General features: G+C 34.8%; 1 protein-coding gene across 18 annotated transcripts in view; it reads left to right on the top strand.

Moving 5' to 3' along the window:
* COL24A1 (collagen type XXIV alpha 1 chain) overlaps positions 1 to 27,134 on the top strand; it is a 398,176-nt gene that overhangs the window by 5,551 nt on the left and 365,491 nt on the right. For 10 of the 18 annotated variants that reach the window (XR_008295013.1, XM_027058695.2, XM_053214348.1 and 7 more), the window contains 3 exons: positions 4,745 to 4,809; positions 16,473 to 17,824; positions 25,989 to 26,042. Coding sequence is in view for 17 of the 18 variants with exons in the window: in XM_027058695.2 (XP_026914496.1) it covers positions 4,745 to 4,809; positions 16,473 to 17,824; positions 25,989 to 26,042 (1,471 nt within the window). In the remaining variant the exon portion in view is untranslated. Of the gene's footprint in view, positions 1 to 4,744; positions 4,810 to 16,472; positions 17,825 to 25,988; positions 26,043 to 27,134 lie in introns of those variants that run through there. The other 8 variants (XM_053214352.1, XM_053214354.1, XM_053214353.1 and 5 more) reach the window with 3 other exon arrangements.

The raw sequence follows: 27,134 nt of genomic DNA, 5'->3' as shown, positions 1-27,134 counted from the left end.
TGTCTGATCCCCTCCAGGCCTTCACCTCTCACATGTCTGGTTATGTTTTGATTGTGGCTTCTGTCACACTGAAAATGTGGCTACCAGACCAGACACACAGAGTATTTCATATTTTGTTAGAAATCCTCAGATATTAAGATCATGGGTTATATTTTCTGAACTTTTATTGACTGTTACCATATTGTTGACTTCTTTTAGATCCCGTCTGTTTTTGTGTAATGCCTGAGTATATGTTCTGGTTAGTTTATATTAGTGACTTACAGTCCAGACATACAGAAAAGTGAACAAAAACAGACATGCTTCAAATATTTGAAAAGTATTCATATTTAATATACTAACTAGAGTTTTTGTTGAAGTAAATATGTGAACAAATGAGCAAACTTAGTAGACTATTTTAGGTTACATAATTAAGAGAGTATTGCATGGAACTGTAGGAAGACGTTTCCAGACTTGTTAAATATCGTGTCTATTATATATGGTGATTTATGGAATATCTTGCTAAATAATTTGATCTTTGTCATCTAATGCTAGTATACTAACAGGAGCCCACCACACACAGAGATTTTGAGGTTTTATATTTGGAATGTAAAATATGAAATTTGTATTATACCATCACATAATAGAGAAGTTGCCAAGACTCGGGAAATTGAAATGACCCACCCAAGGTCACAGCGTAAGTTACAAATAGAAGCAGGTTTAGTATTTTGACTCCAGTGTAGTTTTATTTTCTTATTAACCATGTTGTTTTCTCTCCAGCTTAATACGGGTCTAATTTTTAACTTATTCAAGGACTCCAGCAAGACTTTGCACTAAATGCATGCATAGTACAATGGGACAAGCACAAAGTACAGCTGATGCCCCTGAGAACTCTATTATCGGCTAATGTGGAAATGTGTATTTTTTCTTAATTAAGTGAATGTATAGTAAGTGTGATATCATGGGGGAGGAGGGCAAAACCAAAGAAATAAACAAGCCCAACCCAACCATTTTCCAGAAAGCTTGGATTTATTAGACATCCATTTCATACAGTGATGGAGTTTGGCTCTTTAACTGAGTGTGTCAATTAAGCTTGATGTCTTCTCTGTGTTCCCACTTCAAAGATGAGAAAAACAGTTAAAATGAAAAAAATGAGAGGAAGCCTTTCCACTTAACCTATCATAACAGATATTTTTAAGTTCTTTTTTCTCTTCTTTCTCTCTTTGGACAACCAACTAAAAGTACCCTTATTTTACTTTCCTTTTCTCAAGTGTTAAAAGAATTAGGTCCATAGGGAAGAATTGAATTCCTCATTCATTGGGAGATGTTACTGTTTCTCCTTTCCTTTTTAAAAATGTTTACTAATTGTCAATTTCATGTAAGAAATAGATAAAAGGTGAAAACTTGTTGCTTGTTCAGATATTTACTTACTAATTAATCCTAAAAGGTACAATATATATGGGATATAATAAATTTACAATTATAGCATTAAGAGTACAGAATCCAGCCCTCTTTAGGGATGATGGAAACTTCACGGAGCAGATGTTATTCAAATTAGGCTTTGATGATACTTAGGATTCTGACAGGTGAAGACTGAGAGGGCATTTCAGACACTTAGAAGGTCTCTCCAGGAAATACAGTATAATGCGATATGGCTGGAGCTTCAGGGGAGGGTGGGGGGTGGTGGTTAGGAATAATGGAATCCATATTGCTATGGATATGGATATCCATATGTTCTTCCTTAGTTGGCTGTTAGTTTGGGGCATGATTAGAAAAAGAGAAAGAAAATCTCTATTTCAGTCATCAATCTCTACCTCTCTATTAGTCATCAGTTTTAATACATAGGTACACTTACATAATGTATGGCTCAACTGATTTGTCATAATCCCCTAAGATCACCTGGCTAAGGGATGTTTGATGTGTTCAGGTTTTCCTGCCTTACACCAGGAATGGACTTGTTAGCATGTCTAGAAAGAACTTTATTTTTCATTTTTCTCCCCTGAGGTCATTGGGGAAGTCTATGAGTTGGCTGAATTGCTAAATGAATAGTGCCGGTTGCTGTACTCTTCATTAGTTAGCTTGCTCTGAACAAAAAAGTGCCCGTTGGGTTGTTTCTAAACTCTAAGTGAGCCAGATTACCTTGGGAAGTACAGCTGATGCCCCTGAGTGTTTCCTTTCACATTCCATTTTCTGCTAAGACAGCATAATTCTGATGTACTCTCCTTCGGTGATTATAATCCTTACTTTTTAGTCTCACTGATATATATCCTGTCAGTTATTTTGTTGAAATATAAATTTGAAAGGGAAAGAGCTTCTTTCTACTCAAAGTCTAGATCACACTGGGATCTATCCTGGAGAACCTAGAGATAGCATTTTTATCTCACACAGAGGTCCTCAACTTGTTTGCACAGTAGAACCAGGTGGGGAGTGTTTAAAAATCTCTGTACCACACACAAATTAAAATCAGAATCTGTGGGACAGGGGGTAGGGAGGGCAGGACCCAAGTATTAGTTTTTAAAACTCCCCAGCTGATTCCACTGTGCGGTGAAGATAAAAAACAGATCCCAAACAGGCTTTTCATCATCTCTTGAGCATCATCTGTTCCAGAACAGTGGTCCTCAGAGTGTAAACCCCAGACATACAGCACCAGCATTGCCTAGGAACTCCTTATAAATGCAAATTCTCACCCCCCACCCCAGACCTAGTGAGTCAGAAGCTCTCTGGGTGGAGCCCAGCAATCTTTAACAAGCCCTTCAGGTGATTCTGATGCATAGCAAAGTTTGAAACCACTGATCTAGAGCAGGAGAAAAGGATAAAACAAAACACAAGGGTTGGATAACCTAATGTTGTGTCATAAAATTAGATATATGTGATTTTAACAAAATAATATTTGTGTTTTAAGTACAATGTAACTATAAATAGAAAATGTTCTAAATTCTTTTTTTCTCAGAGTTTGGTATATGCACAATCTATATTAGAATCTCCTACTTAAAAATGTATCCGAAGTGAGGATTCACTCCAAATTTATGATTCATAATCTCTGAGACAAGCCCAGAATTTACATTTTTCATAAGTTCCTCAGGGGGTTCTTTTAGCAAACTAACCATTGTTTTACATGGATGACACCATACATAAGAGTCTGTTATATGCTTCATTAAAATGTTATGGTTCAGCCATTTGCCCATATCAGTTGAGATTTCTGTAATTATTCAGTTAATTAGTTTATAGAGTTGGCGACAGTTTTAAGTATTCTATCAAAACTGTCTTATCAAAGCTGTGCTCTGTACTGAGCATGACCGTAGACTGCACATTTTTCACTTACTAAGATATGGTTAAGACCATTTTAATACAAATGATAGTTCCATTATACCAAAGAGAATAGTATAATTGTATATTGTTGGCCCACTTTGTAAAAGATTATCTTTGTTATGTTAGCATGCTCCTTATATGAATTGATAAAGATAAAAACATTTATTATTGGTAATAAATAGGAAATGTGCCAACTGCTCTTAGTATACCAGGAACTTTTAAGAAAAAATGATTTTCAGATGGCTTTGTAATCACTCCTTACAGAACTACATTTTGCACAAATGTCATTTGAGGAGTCTCTGGTTTAGAATAGAAAACAGAATCAGGTAATAAAATACTGTTTTCAGCAAGCTTATCATTCCTTTTTGAATTTATCTCTGTGAATTTCACTTGGGTGGTGGATATAGCCAATTATGAAGACTCCTTAACAAAATCTATCAAAAGTTTGGTTATACTAAAAAAAAAATCACAAAATATTTTTTCTTAGCTATCGATATGAATGAACATTTTGATCTGCGGTGATTGAGTACAATGCTCAAAATTACTGCAAATCAAAGTGTTTGATGTTGACATCTACAGGCCATTGCTGTTTTCAGAACTGAATGGAGTATCATGAATTTAGTGCAAGTGACATTCAAATGGCTTCAATATGATAATCAAAAGGATTTTACATATAAACATTTATTTAAACATATCACTGTTGGGGCACATGGGTGGCTCAGTGGATTGAGCATGCAGCTCTTGATTTCAGCTCAGGTCTTGATCTCATGGTCATGAGATCTATCCCTGCTTCCAGCTCTGCACTGGGTGTGGAGCCTACTTGAGATATCCTCTCTCTCTCTCTCTTTCTCTCTCTCTTTCTCTTTCTCTTTCTCTTTCTCTTTCTCTTTCTCTTTCTCTTTCTCTCTCCCTCTCTCCCCCCTCTCTCTTTCCCTCCCTCTGCCCCACCTCTGCTCATCCTCTGCTCTTTCTCTCATTCTCAAAAATAAATTACTGTTTCCATCAATTTGTAAACACTGTGGTTAAGTGACTATAAGTTATGTGGCTTTGTGTAAACATATTACTTTGTATAAAATTGCATGTATGATAATTTGACATAATATGTGATAATAATAATTAATAATATCATTTATACTTGTTCACATTTATGGAGTGCTTCCTGTGTGCCAGGTACTGTTTTGTGTGCTTTACATGAAAATTTTTAATTTACAAAAACCTTATGAGATAGATCTAACAGATGAAGAAACACCAGGGCAATAGAAAGTACTCCTGAGTCATACAGTAAGTGGCAAAGGTGGAATTAAATTTGGAGCCCTTGCTCTTAACCAATATGACTATTAAAATACTGTGTTAATTAAAATAATAGCTTACTTCTTAATCATGCACTAGAGTTCATTTTGGATTTTATATGATTTATAGGTTGTAAATATCCTCTAAAATCCACCCCCTTTGTTTTTAGGAAACTGCTTCTTCATTTTATTGTGCTATGTGTGGCAGACAGTGCTGTTCATGCACAAGAACAAGGTAAGAAAGCTACCTTGCTACGTATTTGCTTATATAAAAATTCTGCTTCCAAACAGCAAAGTATATGACTGTAAAATCGTCATAACCTTAACTTCAACATGCAACAATAAAAAATTCTACCCAGTACAATGAGAATGTAAGGGTGAAGAAACCAATTTTAGGGGGAAATATGACCTTTAAGAAATTACTCAGATCTTCCGTCTGTGAAATTGCTTACATTTTTTAAGCAAACTCTCTATAAAAGGGAAGTTGTATACAGTGAAAAGGCTTTGCTTGTGACTTCATTTTAAGTGGGAGTTCTTGGGGGTGGTAAGCTGTGACTGAATTACCTTTGCACTTCTTGAAACAACACAAGCATATACTAAATGTTCCATCTAGATTTACATCATTAAGAAACAAAATAAAATTTGCATACCAGTGGGTTTGGGATTTTATTTGATTTAAATGGAGAGGTTTAGAAAATAATTCAATGTTTTCTTTTTGCTTGCTAGCTAGTTGTTCTGGTAGTGTGGTGATAGAGTTTCAGGAATCTATGTATACTCTAATTTATTTATTAAGCAACATTTTAAAAAGTATCTTGTATTTGACACATAATATCTTAATTGCCAGTGATTGAAATTTAAGTAAGATAGTGTCTCTGGCCTCAAAGTGTAAAAGCAAGTGTCTTGTCAAAGGTTAAAAACTTAAACGCCAAAGTCAAAGAGAAAAACTATGAAACTATGCTGGATCTACAGACATACTACAGACATCACCATGTCCCCATTATTATTATCATTATTTTTTTACTCCTCTGTCTTACATTAGCAGGGCTGCCAAATTATTCATTCTTACAAAACAAATGTTTCAATTCAGTGACCAATTCAACAAGCCACTTGGCAATTTGTTCAGTCAACTAAATATCAGTAAGAAAGAGACAAGAAAGGGAAATATGTATAGGTAGCAAGAGGTTGCACAAAGGAAGGGGTGCTACTGTATCTGATTGACCAAAGTGATAAGTAGGTAAGTATTCTCGGCCAAGTAGCATGTAGATGAATTAAAATGTATCTTGGAAGGCATTTTCTAATTCTGTTTTATGGGGAAATGGTTAAAATAGGTCACATGTCACATATAACTTCATGAAATGCTAGTCTTACTGAGTCATTTCTGTTACTTTATTTTGCTTTAATTAACCATGAAGAGGAGAGAAACTATATCTTCTGGTTCATTGTTATTACTTAAACCTTCTGAGAACTTATCGTGTACCAATCCCATGCTTGTAGAATATATATTCACCACTATCTCATCACAGGGTTTTTTGTAATTATGCCCGTGATAGAATTGCTGGAAATAAGGTTAAGAAGAATAAGTAACGACTCCAAGGGTTACAGGATAATAAATGGAAGAACTAAGATTTGAACTCAAGTATTTTGATTGTGAAGTCTACAAATTCTTTACAAGTAAGCCTCCTGGACCACAGAGAAGATCAGAAAGAAAGAAAATTGCCATTATTAGTTACATATATATTTTGCCGGCACTTATATACATTATTCTAATCTTCATAATGAACCTGCAGGATAGAGATTATAGATAAAGAAACTAAGGCTCAAAGAAGGAGCTTGCTCAGGCTCATGCAGTAGTACTTGAATCTAGGCTACCTCTGACAACAACAAAAAACTCTTTTTTCACTACACATCTTCTTGTTTCATAATTGCCATCTGCTGGAGTCATGAGTTTAATACTTTACAAAAGGTAGCATTATCAAGATATTAAAAACCGAGGCAAAGAAAGATATAAGGAAAACTGAATATTTTTGAATAGATTTTTTTAAAAAATTCGGAACCAATGAAGGAAATAATATCTTTCAACCTTAAGATTTCATTTATAGAATACAAAATAATGCTCCTTTATTTCAGGGTGTACTTCACAATTTTTAGTCTCTCTATAACCATAACATTTTATTGTGAGTTCTTAATAAAAAGAAAAATCTTGTTAAAACCTCTTTAACATCCAAAAATTGGATACTTCTGAGTTAAAAAAAATGAAATGAAAACAGTAGTGTGTTATCAGAAACTTAGAAGTACTTTTTTCCTAAAATAGATTTTTTGTTAAATTGGCATGACACAATAATGTAACATTTAATCAGGAGTTGTCGCTATCACTAATTCTTCTCAGATACTCCAAAAGAATTTTAAACCTTCTTTGAAAAAGATTTTCCAAAAAAATACCAAATATTCCAACCATTTGATTTGGGTGGGGGATGATTCCTTCTAGGAGCTAAAATTCTCCTGTTCTTCTGTGGATTGGTAATTCTCTAAACTTCCTGTAGAGTTAGTGCCTCGCATCTGTGTTAAATCCAGTGTCCTAGAACTCGTGTTTCATTTTCATCATCCATTTCCTTAGTTGAATGGAGTGTATCATCCAGTGGCCTCCTGAAAATGTGTACATTACATTTCCAAAAATGTGTTTATTTCACACATGAGCATGAGGGTAATCTGGGTGGGTACAGAATTTTAGGCTGTAAATAGTTTTCTCTGTTTTAAAGACATTGCCTTCTGCCTTGCAGTTCAAGAAATCTTTTATACTAATTCTTTATAGGTGACCGTTTTATTTTCTTTCTTAAATATTTCAGATCATCTGTTTATCTTTGATGTTTTGAAATTTTACAATAATGTGCCTTGGTACAGGTCTTTTTTCAACTTAATGTGCTGGGCATTCAGTAGAAACATCTTTCATTTTCTGGGAATACTCTTGTGTTAGTGTTTTCTTTCTATTTATTTTATTAGAGAATTGAGTAGGATGTTTTTGTCATTAATATATAACAAAACAACAACAAACCAAAATTATACTGAAAGCTTAAAAAGGAGGTAATTTAAAGAGTAAATTTAGCATGCAGGGATATACTTAGCAAGGATCTGAAAGAATGGGATTTAAAAAAACACACACATTCATCTTGATATGGCAAGAAACTTAAGAAAGGTAAAAAAAAAAATTGAGATTGAAGAATGCCATGGAGTGAGGAGATATCATCGAAGGAAAAATATGTGAGGGGGCATTGCACCAACAGCAAGTTTAAGGGTCCTCAAGATGACTTTCAGTCTCAATAATGCTCTAGAAGACTCATAGAACTGAGTGAAATCTGTTATACTCACTGTTATGGTTTACTGCACCAGGGATATAGATTAAAATCAACCCAGGGAAGTGACACTTGAGTTAGGGTCTAGGAAAGTCCTACATATGGAGCTTCCAGTTTGTCTTCTCTCAGTGGAGTCAGTGTCAACTTTCCCAGCAATGACATGTGACAATATGCCCAGGATATTGCCAACCAGTGAAACTCACCTGAGCCCTTATGTCCAGAGTCTTTATTGGGGCACCGTCATGTAGACGTGGTGGACTGCCCATGTAGCTGACCTCAGTCTCCAGGCCCTCTTGAGCCACATGACCAAATCTCTTACTATAAATCACATTATGGGACTATCTTATGTGGTCCACAACCCTCAGATAAACAAAAATATTTTTATCAGGCAAGATATTCAAGAGCTTAAGAGAGTACCTCCCAGGAGCGAAGAACAAACATGCCTGTTCTTTGGGCAAGGTTAAATTTTTTACTACACAAGTAGCCTATAGGCTTTGGGTGCCATAGTGGAAAGGGTGGGAGGACTTGAAAAAGTGAAATCAAGATGGGGGTCCCAATGATTCACTTGTATAACTTGACAGTTTGCAATAAAACCACCATACCACTCACAGTTATAAGGATATTCTTAAATGTGCCAATCTACTCAGCCTCATCAACTGTGTCACAGACTCACCATTTCATATGAATACCAGTGAGAAACTTATTTTAAAATGAAGTCCTAAAACATTAACAAAAGAAGGGGTGTGCCTGGATGGCTCAGTCGGGTAAGCATCAGACTTTGGCTCAGGTCATGATCTCGCAGTTCATGAGTTTGAGCCCCACATTGGGCTCTGAGCTTCCAGCTTAGAGCCTCGAGCCTGTTTCAGATTCTGTGTTTCCCTCTCTCTCTGCCCCTCCCCTGCTGTCTCAAAACTAAACAAACATTAAAAAAAATGAAGCCATAATCCTTTAATGAAAGATTGAGGAGATGGAGAATGGTAAAAAGGTTTTTTTAAACAGGATATCCACAAGGCTGAAAGACCATGGATACTTCATTCCTTGTTTAATGATTCCCTTTTATTTCTAGTATACTATCTTGCTGAGAGTGATCCTTTTTTCCTACATTCTAAACTTTCCTGTTTTGATCTTTTAGGTTTGATCACCTTTGACATGTAGCAGAAATTAAAAAAAAGAAAGCTTGTTAGGAAGGCATGAGATGCGAGACTAGAAATGCAGGCAGGGATTAGATCGCTAAGAGTCTGAGGGTTGAAGTAAGAAATTTGAGTTTTGTACTAAAAGCTGTGAGAACCACCGAGGTGTTATAGGAAGCAGTGTCATGAACTAAATGTTCATTTTGTTCTGTATTTTAGAAAGGTTTTTCTGGCAGCAGTGTGGATGACAGATTGGATAAGGGTGTCTTACAAGAGGTAGAGAAATCTATTAGGAGCCTAATATGATAATCTAAGAGTAAAGAGAGCTTAACTAAGGCTTGTATTGGACTTGACTAAATAGCTATGGAGAATGGGTGGAAAGGAATTGTCAATGGTGATTGCCAGGTTTCTGCATTAGATGGTTGATTGATTGATTCATTCATTCAAACAATACTTTGGACCCACTTTGTTTTAGTCATTATTCTATATGTTGGAATATAACAGTAAAACAAGATGAAGTACTACCCTCATGGACCATGTATACATATATAGTGTGATATATAATGTATATGCATATGTAATGTGATATATATGATTATATGTATATATATATATCATATATTTATTAATTATGTCTCCCTAAATTTTTAGTGATGTGAAGAAAAAATAAAGCATAGTAAGTAAGATGTTGGAGAATCACTGGGGCCAGATGGATGACTATTTTATCTTTTAGATATTATTGTCAGGGAAGACCTCTTTGAAGAGGTCACATCTGAGCCTAGATCTGAATGAACTAAAGGTTTGGAGCATTCTAAACACAAAGAATTAATAAGTGCAAATACCACGAATTCAAAATGAGGTTAGTGGTTTTAAGGAATAAGAAAAGACCAGTGTGGCTGGTACTAAGTTAGGTGGGATGAAATGAAAAGAGAGGAGATCAAGAAAGGTAAGAAGGGAGCGGATGGCATAGGTTTCATAACACCATGGAAAGGGTTTGGATTGTATTTTTACTGCAACGGGAAGCCATTGGAGGATTTGGTTCAAGAGAGTGGCATGATATAATTCACACTATAAAAATATTACTCTGGCTAGTGGTTTGATAGTGGGGCTCTTCAGTGAGAGAGGCACTAAAGTAAGAGGAACAGATTTGGGGGAAAATATGTTGAGTTAGAAGTGCTTGCAGGACATCTAATCTCTATTGCATAAATTCAGTAGGCAATTGGATATGCAAGTCCAGAAGAGAAGTTTGTGAGTCAGCATGTGTGGTTATTGAAATCATGTTTTGGATGAAGTCATTAGGCTTGGTGTTTACAGTAAAAAGAGTAAAGTGTTGTCTTGGTGACACCATGATTTATTCTCTGTTTGAGAATCAGTTCTACTGTTAGAGGACATATGCATTCCTTAAAGTTGCCATGCTGAGAATTTGGGTACAGAGGACTGTCTGCTTTCAAATTCTGCCTCTACATCCTACTTGGGTGACCTTGGGAAAGTTATTTAAATTCTCTGTGACCTAGTTTTTATAACTGTCAGAGTTAACAATAGTACCTACCTCGTAGGGTTATTGTGAGAATTATGTGGCTTAATAAAGTTGTGAGACCAGTGCTTGGTATGTAGAATTAATAAATGCTGCTGTTATTTTTATTCCTTAAAAAAATGCAAAGCACAAGTGAAATAAGTCAGACTGAGAAAGACAAATACCATATGATTTCACTCATGTGGAATCTAAAAACAAAAAACAAATGAATAAACAAATTAAACTCAGAATCAGACTGATAAATATAGAGAACAAATTGATAGTTGCCAGAGGGAAGGGGGTGGGGGGATGGGCAAAACGGATGAAGGGGAGTGGCAGGTACAGGCTTCCCGTTATGGAAAAGAAGTCATGGGGATGAAAGGCACCGCATAAGGAATATAATGGTATTGTAGCAGCATTGTATAGTGACAGATGGTACCTACACATATGGTGAGCACAGCATAACATGCAGACTTGTTGAATCGTTATGTTGAACACTGGAGACTAATGGAACGTTGTGTGCCAACTATACTCAAATAAAAAAAATAAATTAAAATTAAAAAAAAATTCTTAATGAAAAAATGCAAAGCACTTAATGAAGATATCAATATTCTTTAAAAAGTAACTGATTTCCTGTATGACACAAACTGGATTGATTATGCGGTTAGGGCCACTCATGAAACAAGTAATTTATTATAGACAAGTAAGTTTTTTGTTTATTTGTTTGTTTTGCTATATTCACTGGTACCAATTATCTAAATTTAACCTCCGAATTGCAATTTGGTGATATCAAGGGCCAGACCTAAATTAACAATGAAGAGTCTGTTCTCTGACAGAAGTCTTTCTCCTATTCTCCCCACCCCCTCTCATCTGTGCCTTTTATCCTTAAGAGTCCTCTGTTCTCCCATCAATATCTGCTCAAAGCATTTGTTAAACATATTCACACTAAGATTTGAAAGTGAAAAACTGGATTAACATTTAGAAATGCACTCAGATACCAACTCTGGTGGCCACTTACAGAATATTCCCCACTGTGAGATTCTGTGGGAATAATGATTAATTCCTGAGGCTTGCCAAAGGGAATGTGAGGTGATGTGGAGAACACATTGCCTGTAAGGCAGTGTGATGAGGCAAAGATTAGAGACTTTGAAGCTACACTGACTGGACTCATATTCATTTCTACTATTTATCAGCTGTGTGATGTTGACCAGGTTATTTAATCTTTCTGGGCCTCAGATTCTTCATCTGTGAAATAGGTATATACTTGAAGTGTATGAACTTGAAACCATGAGATATTATCTTCTTCCATTTCTAGATATCATAAAAAAACTAATGAAATAATAACCCTGAAAACTTCATTTTCAGCAAAACTAGGGGACTGATAATATTTGCAAACTCAAAATATGCTGACAAAAGCATATAAGTGCCAGCATAACCACACTTCCTAAAGATGAGGAGCATACCCTGAAATATTTCACCTTTAGCCCTTGTACGAAACAAGTGCTACAGGAACTAGGGTGGACAGAAGCTGCCTGGGGTCAAGAAGCACACATAGTAGCTAAATGGCCAGTGGGGACAGATCCCAAAACATGCACAAATCTACTTCCTAAGGTGAAGGATTCATTCTGAAGCATATACCAATGAGAATGGATAGAGAGGAGGGAGAGTAAAGTGTTGCCAGCTAGGCTGGCTATAGAAGTTCTGCTAGAAGGTTCAGAGAAAAAGGCTAGGTATATCAAAAAGCCATTTGAGAAGGAAAGTCTGGTAATGCTGAAAGAGCCCTTTGGGTTTTGAGATTTGGAAGGCATGGCCCTCTGCCTTCTCCCCAGCATCCTTCTATAAATTGTTGGGCTATGAAATAATAAGTAACTAAAAGTAACTATAACAGACTAAATAGAAGGGTACAATAAGGAAGATATAGGAGAAAGGAGCAAAATGAGAATGTACACATAAAAAAAATCACCTCTATGAAGGGAGATCATAAAACAGAAATATAAGAACTCAGGAGAAGGAAGAGATGGCAAGACATTAAAAGGATATGAATTGTGAGCTTGTAGAACTCAGAAAAAGATGTCGTAGGAAAACAATTTTATAAATCAAGATGAAATTGGAAGGAGCACAAAGAGAGATTAGACATTATAGGAAACATGGTAAAGACAGAAGTGAGAAAATCAAACAGAACTGAAGATAAGGAACATATTTTAAGAGATTACAAAGAATGACAGACACAGAAGACAGCAGTGGAGATTAAACATTATTATAATAGGAATTTTTGAAGAAGAAAACCAAAACTATAAAATAGAATATTCAAGGATGCAATTCATGAAAACTTTGCTGAAGCAAGCAACAACAACTAAACTTGAATCTAAACAACAAATGGGCATCTATATGCCTGGAAACATTTATCCAGAATGGTCAATATGAAGCCATATCCTAATAAAATCTGCACTTTACTTCAAAGATAAAGAACAGCTCTTTGGGGCATGTTGGTAAAAAAAAAAAATGAGTCATTTAGAGAGATAAAATTAGCCGACTTCAGACTTTTCTTTCCTAACATTCCACACCAATAGACAGTGGAATCATATCTCTAAGATATTCAAAGAAAGTATCAGCAAAGAATTTTATATCCAGTGAAACTTAAGATACGAGGCTATCAACAAACAATTCTGAAAAGTCAAATATCCAGGAAATTTTCCATGAACGCTTCTTGAGGAGACTAATAGAGGATAAACTTCATCAAAAAGGAAATAACTGAGATAACGATTACAAAGACTGGCTGTATAAGAAGAAAATTTGGGAACAGAACTGAATATAAATGCCATACAAATGTAGGAATGGTCCAATCACTGATAAATGGGAAGGGAAGAGGGAAAAAAGACAGGAGGTGTATTAAGTTTGCTGATTGGCTCATATGTAGAAGCTGGCTGGGAATTAATATTATCCAAAGCTGATAAATCAAATAAAAAGTATATAAAGATATTTAATAATAAAAAAGTCAATACTAGGAAGCTAATTCTGATAGTAAGAGAAAGGGAGGAAGGGAGAAAAAAGGAAAAGAAAACACTATCCATAGGAAAGAAATAATAGATATGTCTAAATAAAGAGGACTAGGGACATTGTGTATTTTTATCATTTTAAAGATAACAGAACAAAAATACAAATCTATCTAAAATATAATTCTTAAGCTATATCCCATAGATTTTGGTATGTAGTATTTTAATTTTTGTTATTTTTTTAAAAACTGTGTAATTTTTATTTGTATTTTCCCAATGACCCCAATGATTTAGGAGAAAATCTTTAAATTTTCCAGTTAAAGGTTTTGTTTTTTTTTTCTGATTTTGTTATTAAAATCTAACTTGTTAGCATTGTGATTAGAGAATGGTGTCTAATTTGTACTTTCTGTTTTTAAAACTTAGCCTAATAAATTCTACTTAAACTAGGTCATAGAAAATAATGAATCAATACTATAGTTGATAAAGGTAGTACAATATGAGAAAAAACAGACCAGTCTTAACTTGTAAATATTGATGTAATGATTCTACATACGTTGTTCTTCAAGAATCCAGCAAGGTATCAAAAGAGTAACATAAAACCATCAAGTAGCTTTTATTTCAGGAATGGAAGGATGGTTTGATAACAAGAAACTTATGAATAGCAAATTCTCAAAGACTTTTGACTGTTTAAAAATCTCAGCTATTTGTTATAAAAACTCTAAATTAGAATTGAAGGAAAATATATGAAATACTAAACACACACACACGTATATATAATACAGGTTTCAAATAATATCCTTTCCAGTGATATTTCCTTTAATGGAATCAGAAATTTGAGGCAGTATATAGCAGGGGTTATTTCTTTGGGTAAGGAGAAGCCCTTGATATCATGCCACATAAATATGGTACTTCCTTTGTGTAAGGATGGCCTATTTGGCATATTATAATGATAACTTTCACAAAATATATGATTATATACACTTTAAGTGTCGTGATTTTCAAAGGAGCAGTGTTTCTAACATAGATTACTTCTCAGATTGAGATATACACCTTCTTAGAGGCAGAAACCATTGTGAAGGAATACTCAGAGTCACCGACTAAGCAGACAGTTGTTTCAGGAATATAAATTTTCAATGAAGATTGAGGATGGGGATAGTTAACTGATTTCACTGGTAATTCATGTTATATATTAAAACAAATATAGCCATGTTATAGAGAAAATTAAAGTTTTTCCTAAATTATAATTGTAAAACATGAGAAGTCAAAGATTTTTTTTTTAATTTTTATGGGGCCTCTTTAAAATATTCCTCCAAATTCCTGGAGACACATATAATTCTAAACTGCTGTTAGGAATGTTTTGGTGGAAAAGTTTAAGAGACACTGTCAAACTGTTTTAGATACAAACATTTATAACATTTGAAACTATTATAAAACTATGACTGCTTTACAAATGATGGTTGTTATAACCTTAAAATAAAACACCTGAGTATTTTATAAAGCTCTCTGGTGAGAAAACATTTTAATTGTATTGCTTGATTATGCATGAGTGATATTTGCTATTATTTTTGCTATTTGTAATAAACATGAATTATCGAATATCTACTAATTTCCTATAAAGGAAAAACTAAGATAATTCACATTTTTTTGGCTAATCTACAAAAGCTTTTTTCTTACTTATCACAGTTATGAATTCATATTCTTTGACATTTCTTGTTAGAAATGATTACATATATACAAAGTTACAGGTAGGAGATTTATAACACCCAAAATAATAATGATCCTGTGCCTGACTAAACTGTTCTATATCTCTAATACAGGATTCATCATTCTTCACAAATTGTATTTAATTTTATAAGACTATAGAAAGAAATGTGACATCTGCTAAGATCCTGGTGGGGCAAATTCATTCATTTAGAAATTATAGAACTATTTGCAAGGCAAGAATAGTAGATATCCAATAATTAATTAGACACAGAATCTGTCTTCTAAGAGTTTATAATTGGATAGGGGAGATAAACAGTATACTATTAGTAACATTGCAATGAAAATAAACCAGAAAAAAGCCATTATTATATAAAGTTTATATTATGTACAACCTATATATGAAGTTTATGTTATATACGACCTATATTTCATATTATGTAACAAATACTGGAAAGGGTCTAAAAATTGCTTTGATAAAAATTACCTTGGAGGACTGAGAAAATAACAGAAGCAAGAGAAACTTGGAAGGGAAAGAAAAAGTATGGTAATCATCAACAATAGGAATTTAAGTTTGCTTGTCCAGGAGATATCAGGGTGACTGAATACTTTATGTGTAGCACACCCTTACAGTATTAGGCACAGGGAGAACTCTTGTGTAACTTGTAAATTTCCAGAAGGCTATCAGGGAAAAAAACCTGAAAAATTATAGTTTAAAAGATTATGTGAACTTAATTTGTACAGTGGTTTTCAAGTAATAAATTTCTTTTTGTAACTGTGTCCCCAGTTTCTCTTTAACTTAGAAGTCATAAAATTTTAAGTTCCAAATTAAAGAAGTAATATTCATTGGAGTAACAAATATGATTCCTTAATTGATTGAGAAAAATGAGAGAGCATTTACTAAATTTTAGGTTTAGGAATATTGGTTGTGTGTGTGTGTGTGTGTGTGTGTGTGTGTGTGTGTGTGTGCGCAGGTATGCACGCATTAGTATGTGCTTACGTGTGTGTGTGTTTCAAATTACTGAGTATAACATTTTACTCTTCCTCCCCATGTTTCTCATGAACTGGAAATTGATAGAGCATGCTTATTTTAGGGATTACTGTTGATACAGACAAGGAATATTTTCTCATACTCAAACATTCATATGAACACCTGAATGCATAAGAGTAAGATTCTTTCTCTTTCTCTTTCTCTCTCTCTTTTTAATTTCCAGGCATAGATATTCTTCATCAACTAGGCCTTGGAGACAAAGATGTAAGACACTCATCATCAGTGACTGCTGTACCATCATCATCTACACCATTACCTCAGGGGGTCCATTTAACAGAATCAGGTGTCATTTTAACAAATGATGCTTATATTGAGTCACCTCTCATGAAAATTTTACCATTCAACTTAGAACAGCCATTTACAATATTAATTGGGTTACAGTCACATAGAGTAAACAATGCATTTCTCTTCAGCATTAGAAATAAAAATAGACTGCAATTAGGAGTGCAATTATTACCTAAAAAATTAGTAGTATACCTTGGAGGAAAGCAGTCTGTGTTTTTCAACTACAGTGTTCATGATGAGCGATGGCACTTCTTTGCCATTACTATTAGAAACCAAGTTGTTTCAATGTCTGTTGAGTGTGGAAAGAAATATTTTAGCAGAGAGACTCTTTTGGAAGTCCAGACTTTTGATTCTAACAGTGTGTTTACACTAGGAAGTATGAATAATAATTCTGTCCATTTTGAAGGAATAGTATGTCAGTTGGATATTATTCCTTCTGCAGAAGCATCTGCAAACTATTGTAGATATGTGAAACATCGTTGTCACCCTGAGACAAACCATCTTCATACAACCATCGTACCAGCTGAGATACTGGAAAGCTCTCCCTTGCCCAAACAATTTGGTGAAAAAGTGCTGTCTGAGGACACATTTACCAAAGGCAAAAACATTCCAAATATCATAAATAATGATTCTGCAACAGTCCATAAGCAACAAGAACACCAAATACCAAAATCTCAATTCATTTCTCTTCATTCAAGGAATGTTTCTGCTGTGGATCTTGTAAACCATGGGATTCAAGACAAAGAAATGATCACTGAGGAACATACTCAGACAAATTTAAGTCTGTCAATGACCCATCACCTCAAAAAGGCGAAAACAAATAGCAAGGAGAAATTTAGTTCTTTTTCAAATGTATCCGACAATGTTACACAACATAATGATAAACTAACTGGTCTGTCACCATTTAAGAAGATATCATCTATTCTTCCACATATAAAACAAGAAACAATTACTAATCTCCAGAAGGCTATCACAGCAAATCTACACACTAATGAACTCACGGAACTGCAACAGATTTTAAACACAACCTTATACAGAGTGACAGATGAGCCATCTGTGGACAATCACCTTGACCTAAGGAAGGAAGGTGAAATTGATCCTGATGCTACCTATCCCATCGAAAATAGCTATGAGACTGACCTTTATGATTATTATTATTATTATGAGGATCTTAATACAATGCTCGAAATGGAGAATCTGAGAGGGCCAAAAGGGGACACTGGACCTCCCGTAAGTTGTTGTTGTTGTTTTTTAAATCTGTCTTAATGCATTAACTTATCAAAAATCACTACACTGAAGAATACAGAATAGATCAGATCTGTTTCAGACATGTATCCTGGCTATAGTGATGAATTTACGGTTACTATAATGCATCCAGCCAGAATGCAGTGTTGGCTTAAATATTATATTTTTTGTTGTTTATATTGGCAGGCTGAAAGGTTACTTAATTCTGATAAAGTGGTGAGTAAGCTATATGTTTTTCTTGTTCAGTTGAAATTCAACCAAGAATTCAACTGCTAAATTTGGATTAGCATTCTTTATAGAAAAACCATAGACTTATACACAGTCATGTTAAGAGAAGGATATAAAAGTTATAGTACACTAAAGAAAAACACGTTAAATACATCAATTAAATTAATTGATAATCATTAAACACTTCTTTCAGCAAAATAATATCAAATGAACTAAAATAGAGAGTAAAATTTACTTTAGAGATAATTTTGTAGTGAATCACTGCCTGGTAAAAAACAAAACCTTACATTATTGTTCTAAATGTAACATATTTCATTACATCTTTAATGGTATAGTTAATTTACATTTACAGATTAATAAAAGCTCCATCTACCTAATACAAAAAGTAACTAAGAGCTCATCGGCCTATTCAATGAAAAAAACAAGCAAATAGCGAAATCACTTATTTGATAATGTATAAACAAAACTATACGATAATAGATTGATGTTTTTAGCTCTGAAATTCTTTCGTTGTGTAGGTGCAATTACAGCTGAGCATTTGAAAAATTTATAAATCATTTAAAACCCATTTTAAGCTATTTAAAATTACATTGGGGGGAGCTGGGTGGCTCGGTTGGTTAAGTGTCTGACTTCAGCTCAAGTTATGATCTCATGGTCTGTGAGTTCGAGCCCTATGTCAGGCTCTGTGCTGACACCTTAGACCCTGGAGTCTGCTTGGGATTCTGTGTCTCCTTCTTTCTCTGCCCCTGCCCCACTCACACTCTGTTTCTCTCTGTGTCTCAAAAATGAATAAACGTTAAAAAAATCACATTAGAAACATTATGTTTTTGCCTTTTATGTTTGTATATGTTAAATAATCAACTTTTATGTGTTTAGAAAATAACATTTTTAATCACAAGCAGACTAAAATATATATTAAAGTATTTCTTTATTTTATGAAAATAAAATTTGAGTCATTGTTTTAGTTCAGAAGCCATTGGATGGGAGAAGATGATGTCACTTGCTTAGCTTATGTTTCCTTTGTGGTTCTTGCTTGAAATGACTTGATAGGTATTGAACAACTCTTAGAGTGAATATTTAAATGTCTTAAAATAAAGTATGAATAACATATTATTATAGAGAAATTCTTTTCAGTGATAGCAACTAATTATCAACATATTAGTAATTGAGCCACTGGGCAGGTCATATTAAGCAAATAGTTACGGAAGCCATTTACTTTCTTCAGTATGATGAGATGAGCATAAATCTCTTCTATAAATCCCAAACTAGTCATTTCAATATTGGTGGATGAAGCAGTAATATTTAACAGATATTTACTTAGTTTCTGTTATGGGAAAAGCAGGAACACAAAGTATGGATAACACAGTCACTGCTCAGAAGGAGCTTACAAACTAAGTGCATAAGGTACAAATTTTCAAAAGCAAAAGAAGTGCTTTCTGAGGTGATCCCTATGAAAGATCACTTAAGGCTGAGCTGTTTGGAATAGCTTGGAATAGTTCGGAATAATTCAGAATTGTCTTGTGGACAAATTAGTTATAATGTAGGCCTCAAAGAATGGATATAATTTGATAGGTGAAAGGAACGAACCTATTTTTTTAATAGGAAAAGCAGCATAATAGCTATCATTTACTGAGTTTTTACTTTGTGACAGATGCTTGACCATGCCCTTTAAATTCATTATCTTAAAATAACTTGGTGAGGTTGGAATTATTATCCCCATTTTTTCAGGTGAAGAAACTGAAACCCAGAAAAGTCAATTTACTTGCTCATAACCACATTGCTAATAAAGGACAGAGCCAGGATTCATGTTTTTTGCCTCTAAAGCTTAAACTCTCTCATGATGTTAGACTGAATATTGTTGGACAAAGATAAGACCCAAGATAGATGTTGTCAGATTGTAGAGAGTCTTAATTGTCAAACTGATAGTTCTTACTTTATCTCATTCTCATGGGGAATTTTGTAGGTTTCTAAGCAGAGATATTAATGCAGAAGTCAGTCTGTTAGTAGTGCCCAGCACAGACAGGAAGTTCCCACTATCATCTTGATGTTACAAAACTAAGACATTAGGAAAATGTGAAAATGCAAAGGAAAGGTAGAATTCAGGAGATATTTTGAAGAAATATATGGGAAATTAATTGGACCTAGGGACAAAACAAAAAGGAAGAGAAAGATGACTTTAAAGTTTTAAGTCTGTGGACTGGGAGAGTGGTAATACCATTACTAAAATTAGTAACTAAGAGAGGAAGCCAATTTTAGGAGAGGAAGTTAAGTTAAAACATTTCAGGTACTATTGAAAATTCAGTCAGCCTTTGGAAAAGTTGAAGAAGCTGAAATGAAAAAGAGAGATCATGATAAGAATGTAGATTCAGGAGTCTTCCTATCAATATTATAGCTGAAGGTGTAGGGTTGGATAATTTTCAAAGAAAGGAGTTTGGCGTAGAGTCAAGAGTCAAATCATGGGGAATGTTCACTTTGGGATTATGGAAGAAAAAAAGCAGAAGTGTGAATGAACAGTCAGATGGGAGAGAAGTATATAGTGCACTGTCACAGAAGCCCAAGAAGAGAGTTTTGAGAAAAAATTGATCAGCAGTGCCAAAAGCTACATAGAAGTCAAAAAGGATGAGGACTGAGAAAAAGTGGAAGAAATGCATTAGCTCTTCTGATGGGAAAGTCAACTTTGTGAGTCCAACTTCAGCATAATGTAGAAGACTAAAGGTAGATTTTTTAGGAAGCTAATGAAAGTGTGAATGATGAAGAAATAATGAACTTTGTAGGGATTGTTGCACCACTTCTTGAAGTAGATGTTACCATGTGAAATCTCAGGCTAGCCTGATTTTTCCTACCTGTAGGTGACCATTTCTTCTTTCATATGCCCGTACAGTTCTTTCATCATCTCTGAAGTTTATTAAACCTATATCAGTCTGTATCAGTTTTTTTTCTGGTATGCCTTTGATACAAAGGTTATTTTTATTTGATTATAGAAACATCTCCCCTTATATCCTCAAATATTTTTCTTTTCCATTTTTCCACATTCTTCTTCAGGATGTCCTTTGTGATGATAGACATTATCTATCATTTTCTCTACAAGCATGTATGTGTGATTGCTTTTTCTATTTTGTTTCATGTGAATTCAGTTATTTTGCACTCACATTCCTTCATTGATTTTTAAATTGTATTTAATCAGTTTTTATGGTATCAGACATGGCTTTCATCTATAATGGTTTCTTTTTTCTCTTTCATGTATTTCTTAAACTCTTCTGGTTCACATTTCATTACCTTCATTGTTATTTTTATTTCTTATAACTCTTCTTTGACCTCTCTTTTTATAGAAACATGGCATCTTGAAATCCTTTGCATCTATAGTGAACTATATGACTGGACTTTTTCTCTGTTGCATGAAGTAATTCCTCTTCTGGTAAACAATTTTCATCTACTTTTAATTTATGTTTCTGTCCTCATACTTTCCCCTCCCCTCAATAAGTATGTAAAGGCCCCTGGCTGGTTTCTTTCTGGTTATTAGCCATTTTTAAAATAAAGGCAGCTCTGGGGCACCTGAGTGACTCATTTAGTTAAACATCTGACTCTTGATTTCGGCTGGGGTTATGATTTCATGGTTCGTGAGTTTGAGCCCCACCTCTGGTTCCGTGCTGACGGCATGGAGCCTGCTCAGGATTCTTTCTCTCTCCTTCTTTCTCTGTCCCTCCCCTGCTCATGCTCTCTCTCTGAAAATAAATAAACTTAAAAAATAAATAAATAAATAAAATAAAGGCAACTCTAACTGGGGCACTATTTGTTTTAGAATAGCATAGGGAGAAGCAGAGGGAACTAAGGTGGAGTGGTACACAGTGTCAACTTTAGGTTGCTGCCTTTAAACACCATCTTATTATATTTATTTTGTACTCTATCCAGAGACGTATCTCCTCTTACTTTCATGTACAATTTGTTATGAAATCTTTTATTTCATAGGCCCTCTAATAACTAATATGATGATTTATGCTCCTGTCTTTCACCCCCTGTCCCCACCAGACATCTTCTGAGGTTAGGAGGTTTGGTTGTAGATCAGAACAATGATGGGTTCCTCCTCTTCAGTTCCACCTTTCTTACTCTTGGCTGTTTGAAGCTGGGTCTTCACTGGATCATTAATCATATCTACTGTGGCTTTCTCATTCCCTTAAGCCTCATCATTGTGTAATCAAAGGATTTTTGAGATGAACATTCAAGACTGATAGTTTTAGATATCTGTAGCCTGTTCAAGATTTGAAATCTGAGGAGGTTTTTCTTTCTGGTCATCTCTCAACATCTTTCCTTACCGCAAAGTTTCTCAGTATTTGGAAAATAATCTTCATATTTTGTGGTTTGTGGTTGTGGTCCTTTCCTTGTTTCATTGGAGATGATTTTTTTTTCTTTCAGTGTTTTTGTTGTTTTCAGTGGGTTTTGAGGGATGGAGGGTAGTTTTAAAAATGTTTTCATTCTGCCATGTTTTATGTAAATTCTCTAGTGATCTTTTTAAAAACACAAACCAGATCACCTCAGTTAGCTGCTTAAACTCTTCAGTGGCAGAAGAATAAAGCACTTAGAATAAATGAAAGACTTTTTATCATAACCTGTGCAGTGGTGTGTGATCTGGCCCCTGCTTACCTCTGCAGCCTCCTTTTGTGCCACTTTCTCTTACTCTCCCTGAGTGTTCTTTTTCTTCTTCAATAAGACTGTGCTTTTTGTTTGTTTCCTTTTACTCATGCCCTCGTTCATTTTATTCCTATTTTCTGGAATTTTACTTTCTCCTCTTTTCTAACTCTTATTCATCTTTTCAGTATGAGCACTTACTTCCTCAGAGAAGCCTCCTCTGATACCACAAGTAAATTAGGTGCACTAGCTATGTTAATCTCTCTGTTGCTTGCTTGTTCTCTTCTTTCATATCACTAAGTAAAATGTATAATTATGTGCTTATCTGTTAACGTGTGTCTTTTTTCTAGACTCGAAGCTGTCGGAGGGCTTGATGCTTACTAATGCTTATCGAATGAGTGAATGAATGAATGAGTGAATGAATTTTTAAAAGGAATTTTAGATGCAGGACTTCCAAGATTAATTGACCAGGCATTACTATCTTTTAGAAGTTTTGGTCTAGTGAATATATTTAAGACAATTATATATTTGATAATATATAATAATTACCTTAGTAGCCTGGGTGGCTCAGTTGGTTGAGTACCTGACTCTTGATTTCGGCTCAGGTTGAGATCCCATGGTCATGGGATCAAGCCCCATGCTGAGCCCCACATCAGGCTCAGCTGGAGCCTGATTAAGATTTTTCTGCCCTCTACCCCACTCATGTGCACTCTATCTAAAACAAACAAACAAACAAAAAACCCCTAGTAATTATAATATTATAACTAACATTAATTGAGTGCTTACTGTGCACCATGTATACCTTTAAAAAATTCATTATTCTATAGTTTACTGGTTAACTACTATTTCTCAGCCATAGTGGTAGTTATTCTATATACAGTATCTTTAATGATCACAATAACTGAAAGGTAGATCTTTATCATCAATATTTTAAAGATGAGGAAACTAAGGCTTAGAAAGAGTAACTGACTTGTCCAAGGTCATTCAGCTAGTAAATCATTGAGGCCTGATTTGAACCTAGATTAGACAATTGCAAAACCGTTACTCTTTTCATGGAATTATGCCTTTTTTTTTTTAAACTTTTTTTAAAGTTTATTTATTCTTGAGAGTGGGCGTGTGTGAAAGGGGGAAGGGCAGAGAGAGAGAGAGAGAGAGAGAGAGAGAGAGAGAGAGAATCTGAAGCAGGGCTAGATCACATGAACCACGAGATCATAACCTAAGCCAAAATCAAGATGGTCAACAACTGAGCCCAGGCATCCCTTTCTCTTAATAACCAATAACCTCAAAGTCAAAGTGCCATTTTTAGTACTTAACTTTATTTATAGAAAATCACTTACTTTCATCAAACAAGTCATGCCATATAGAATCAAATTTCTTCCCTGGTTTGTAGAAATCCCTACTAATCTATTCTCAGTGATTTGAAAATGCAAATTTGTGAAGAAGTTAAAATTGATTTTTATACAGTGCTTATTAAATAACTCAAATATTTCAATCATGACATAAAATAGACTTTCTTTCTTGCCCAGTATCTAATATTAATTACCTTTTCTATGTAATTGGAATACTGTTTTCTTTTGTTGTAATATAGTGTCATGGGGTAATAAACCAAACTAGACATTCTGTTTTAATTTTCCATTTAGTTTTTCATTTTTCTTATTTTTTGGGACTTCAAATAAATAGCTGTTAACTTCCGATTATAACAACAGAACCAGAATTGTGAAAAGGATTTCAGTTTTTAAAAAAAATAAGTGAAAGTCAATTTTTGATGGACGTTAGTGATATAATGATAGCCGTTAAAATATTTGAACAGTTCAGGAAGGAGGATGCCCTCCGTCTGAGGTTGAATGGAAATAGTACTTCTGTCTCAATGTTAGGAGATATATGAAAGGTTTTATTGGGGTGCCTGGGTGGCTCAGACAGTTAAGCATCTGACTTCAGCTCAGGTATTGATCTCACAGCTTGTTGAGTTCAAGCCCCGCATTGGGCTCTGCAATGACAGTGCAGAACCTACTTGGGATTCTCTCTCTGTCCTTCCATCTCTGCCCCTCTCCCACTTGCACTATCTTTCTCTCTCTCAAAATAAATAAATAAATAAATAAATAAATAAATAAATAAATAAATAGATAGTTTTTTGTTTTTTTTTTAAATCAAGTTAGGGCATGGGAGAAGAAAAAATACAATCAAAGGAAAATGGTCAGCTTGAAAAATATAAAGAGGATTAGAAAACTTCAAAACAGCTGTAATATTAAAAAAAAGGAGAAAGTTTTGAAGAGTAGATAATATCAGAATGAGGAATGAGAAAAAAATGCTGCATAAAATCAAGGCTCTTAGGCCATGCTATCTGTTAATGCTAAGGCCAGCACTTTAACCTTGATATGCCGAATTTCAACATTCATGCTATTTTTAATGCAACCTTGAATGAATATTTGTAGAATATGTGTATGCTCTAGAGACACCAAGAATAATTCCATATCAGCAGAGTGCTCTGCAACAATTAAGTGAATGCAACATGAATGAATGCATATGTTAACCACGTCTCAAATGAACATTTATTCTGCCCCAGTTGATTGTTAAAGTAAAAGACGACATAAGTCATCACGTGAGGAAGTAAAGAAAGAAACTACTTCTTCCTATTCAATATTACTTAACATATTTAGTATTTATTTAATATATTTAATATTATTTAGTATATTTAATCAGAATGCTTTAAAAATTGATCAGTGTTTGCTTTCTTACTTTGTTTTGCAAACCATTTAAGTCTCTGACTGAACTCCTGGTATGCTATACTTGGTGCAAGGCAGATTTATTACTGAATATACAAGAAGGATCTCATAACAGTTTAACACATTATACAGGTCCTTGCTATAAGTCTTTTAAGAGAACATAACATAGTCAGTGCTTTAATTTTTCCGGGCAAGTCTTTTGAAATGTGTCTGAAACGACCTGTAGTTGTTGGTCTCCCAACCCTAAATTGAATTCTGCCTTCAGTAGTAAAAGTAAATTTAGGTAAAAGTTACCCACAAAACTACTAGTTATGGTTCCTGTAAAAGCCAGATACAGTGGCTGTAACCATAAGTCACAGACTTCCTATGGCCATTTCTGGCCAGATTAAAGAGGACACTTGAGTTTCAACTCTCACCCCTGCTGATTAGGGTGAGGGGATTCATATTACTTTAAAATCATCATCAGCTGGGAACTGGGGACTGAAAACAAAGCCCTAAAGTGGGAATCTTAATAAGTCTTGTGAGAAAAGATGTGTCTATAATTGTGCCTAACATCTTGGCATTTGTTTTCCAAGGGTCCACCTGGTCCAGCAGGCATCCCAGGCCCATCAGGAAGGAGAGGTCCACGGGTGAGTAAATGGGCTCTGTGTCCCACTGCTGTTAGAATTAGTAACACTGCAGTGTGTTTTTTTCCCCAGCATCGTACAGTATGTACTTCCTTTGGAAACCTGCCTGGGTCTTCAAACTTAGTCTACCTTTGCCAATTCAAGAGAAACTCAGGAACACGTGCAGCTTGTTTATTTGACCGTAAACACCCAGCCAAGGCACTCTCTGTGAACCTGCCTGAGAAGGATTATCAAATTTATAAATTAGTGCTACTTGTAACATTATTCTTAGTCATAAAGCGATCTCATGGGTAGTTGATAGTTCGAGGTGGGTTTCATTTGCTTTGGGAAATGAAGAGGAGTGGGTTGCCTTAAAATAGTACATTCCTGGATTACATAGTGGAAAATGCTGGAGCTACTGACTAGAAAAATAATTAACCTGAGGAAAAAGCTGCCTTAAGGATCAGCAGTGGTTTCTCACATTACACATGTCCAACAAAAGATTTACTGCTGTGTTAAAATTTGTTTCTTTCAAACCTAAAAAATACATGTGGACTTTTACTAACAGAAATTCTTCCAAGAGCCAGAAAAGGAACTGCAACCGTGTGTTATAAAGACAGGTGCACATGCCGTGTATAATCCACTTTCTGTCCCGATTTTTGTCTATCTTACACACAATATAGTGAAAAAGCGTCCTGAAATATTACTTTAAGTCGTCCATATTCACAGTCAACTCCTGTCCTCATACGGACAAGAAGGCTCAGATGAACGCTCACTGGCTGTAGCTGCGGTTAAACATTTGTTTCACTTCTCTATACTTGACCTATCACATTCCTCCTACAGTCTCTCATCCACACGCCCACTCTCCCATAGCCGGCAGACCATTTCCATCCTTCTGGCTCTCTGTCTGGATCCCACCTTTCTGGGGACTGGATCTCTCTCTGTACCAATCCCATTCTCTATCCACTACTGACGCTGTTCTCCTACAGCAAGACCTTCAGTCTGAGTCTCCATCTATTCTCATAGTACACCAGTTTCCTTCCCTCATTTCTATCTATTTTTTTCACTTATTTGTCTAATCCTTTCTTTAAGGAAGGAACAGTATTCCTCTTCTCC

The sequence above is a fragment of the Acinonyx jubatus genome, chromosome C1 (genome assembly GCF_027475565.1).
Source record: "Acinonyx jubatus isolate Ajub_Pintada_27869175 chromosome C1, VMU_Ajub_asm_v1.0, whole genome shotgun sequence".
NCBI lineage: Eukaryota > Metazoa > Chordata > Mammalia > Carnivora > Felidae > Acinonyx > Acinonyx jubatus.
This window is presented reverse-complemented; position numbering and strand designations above follow the sequence as displayed.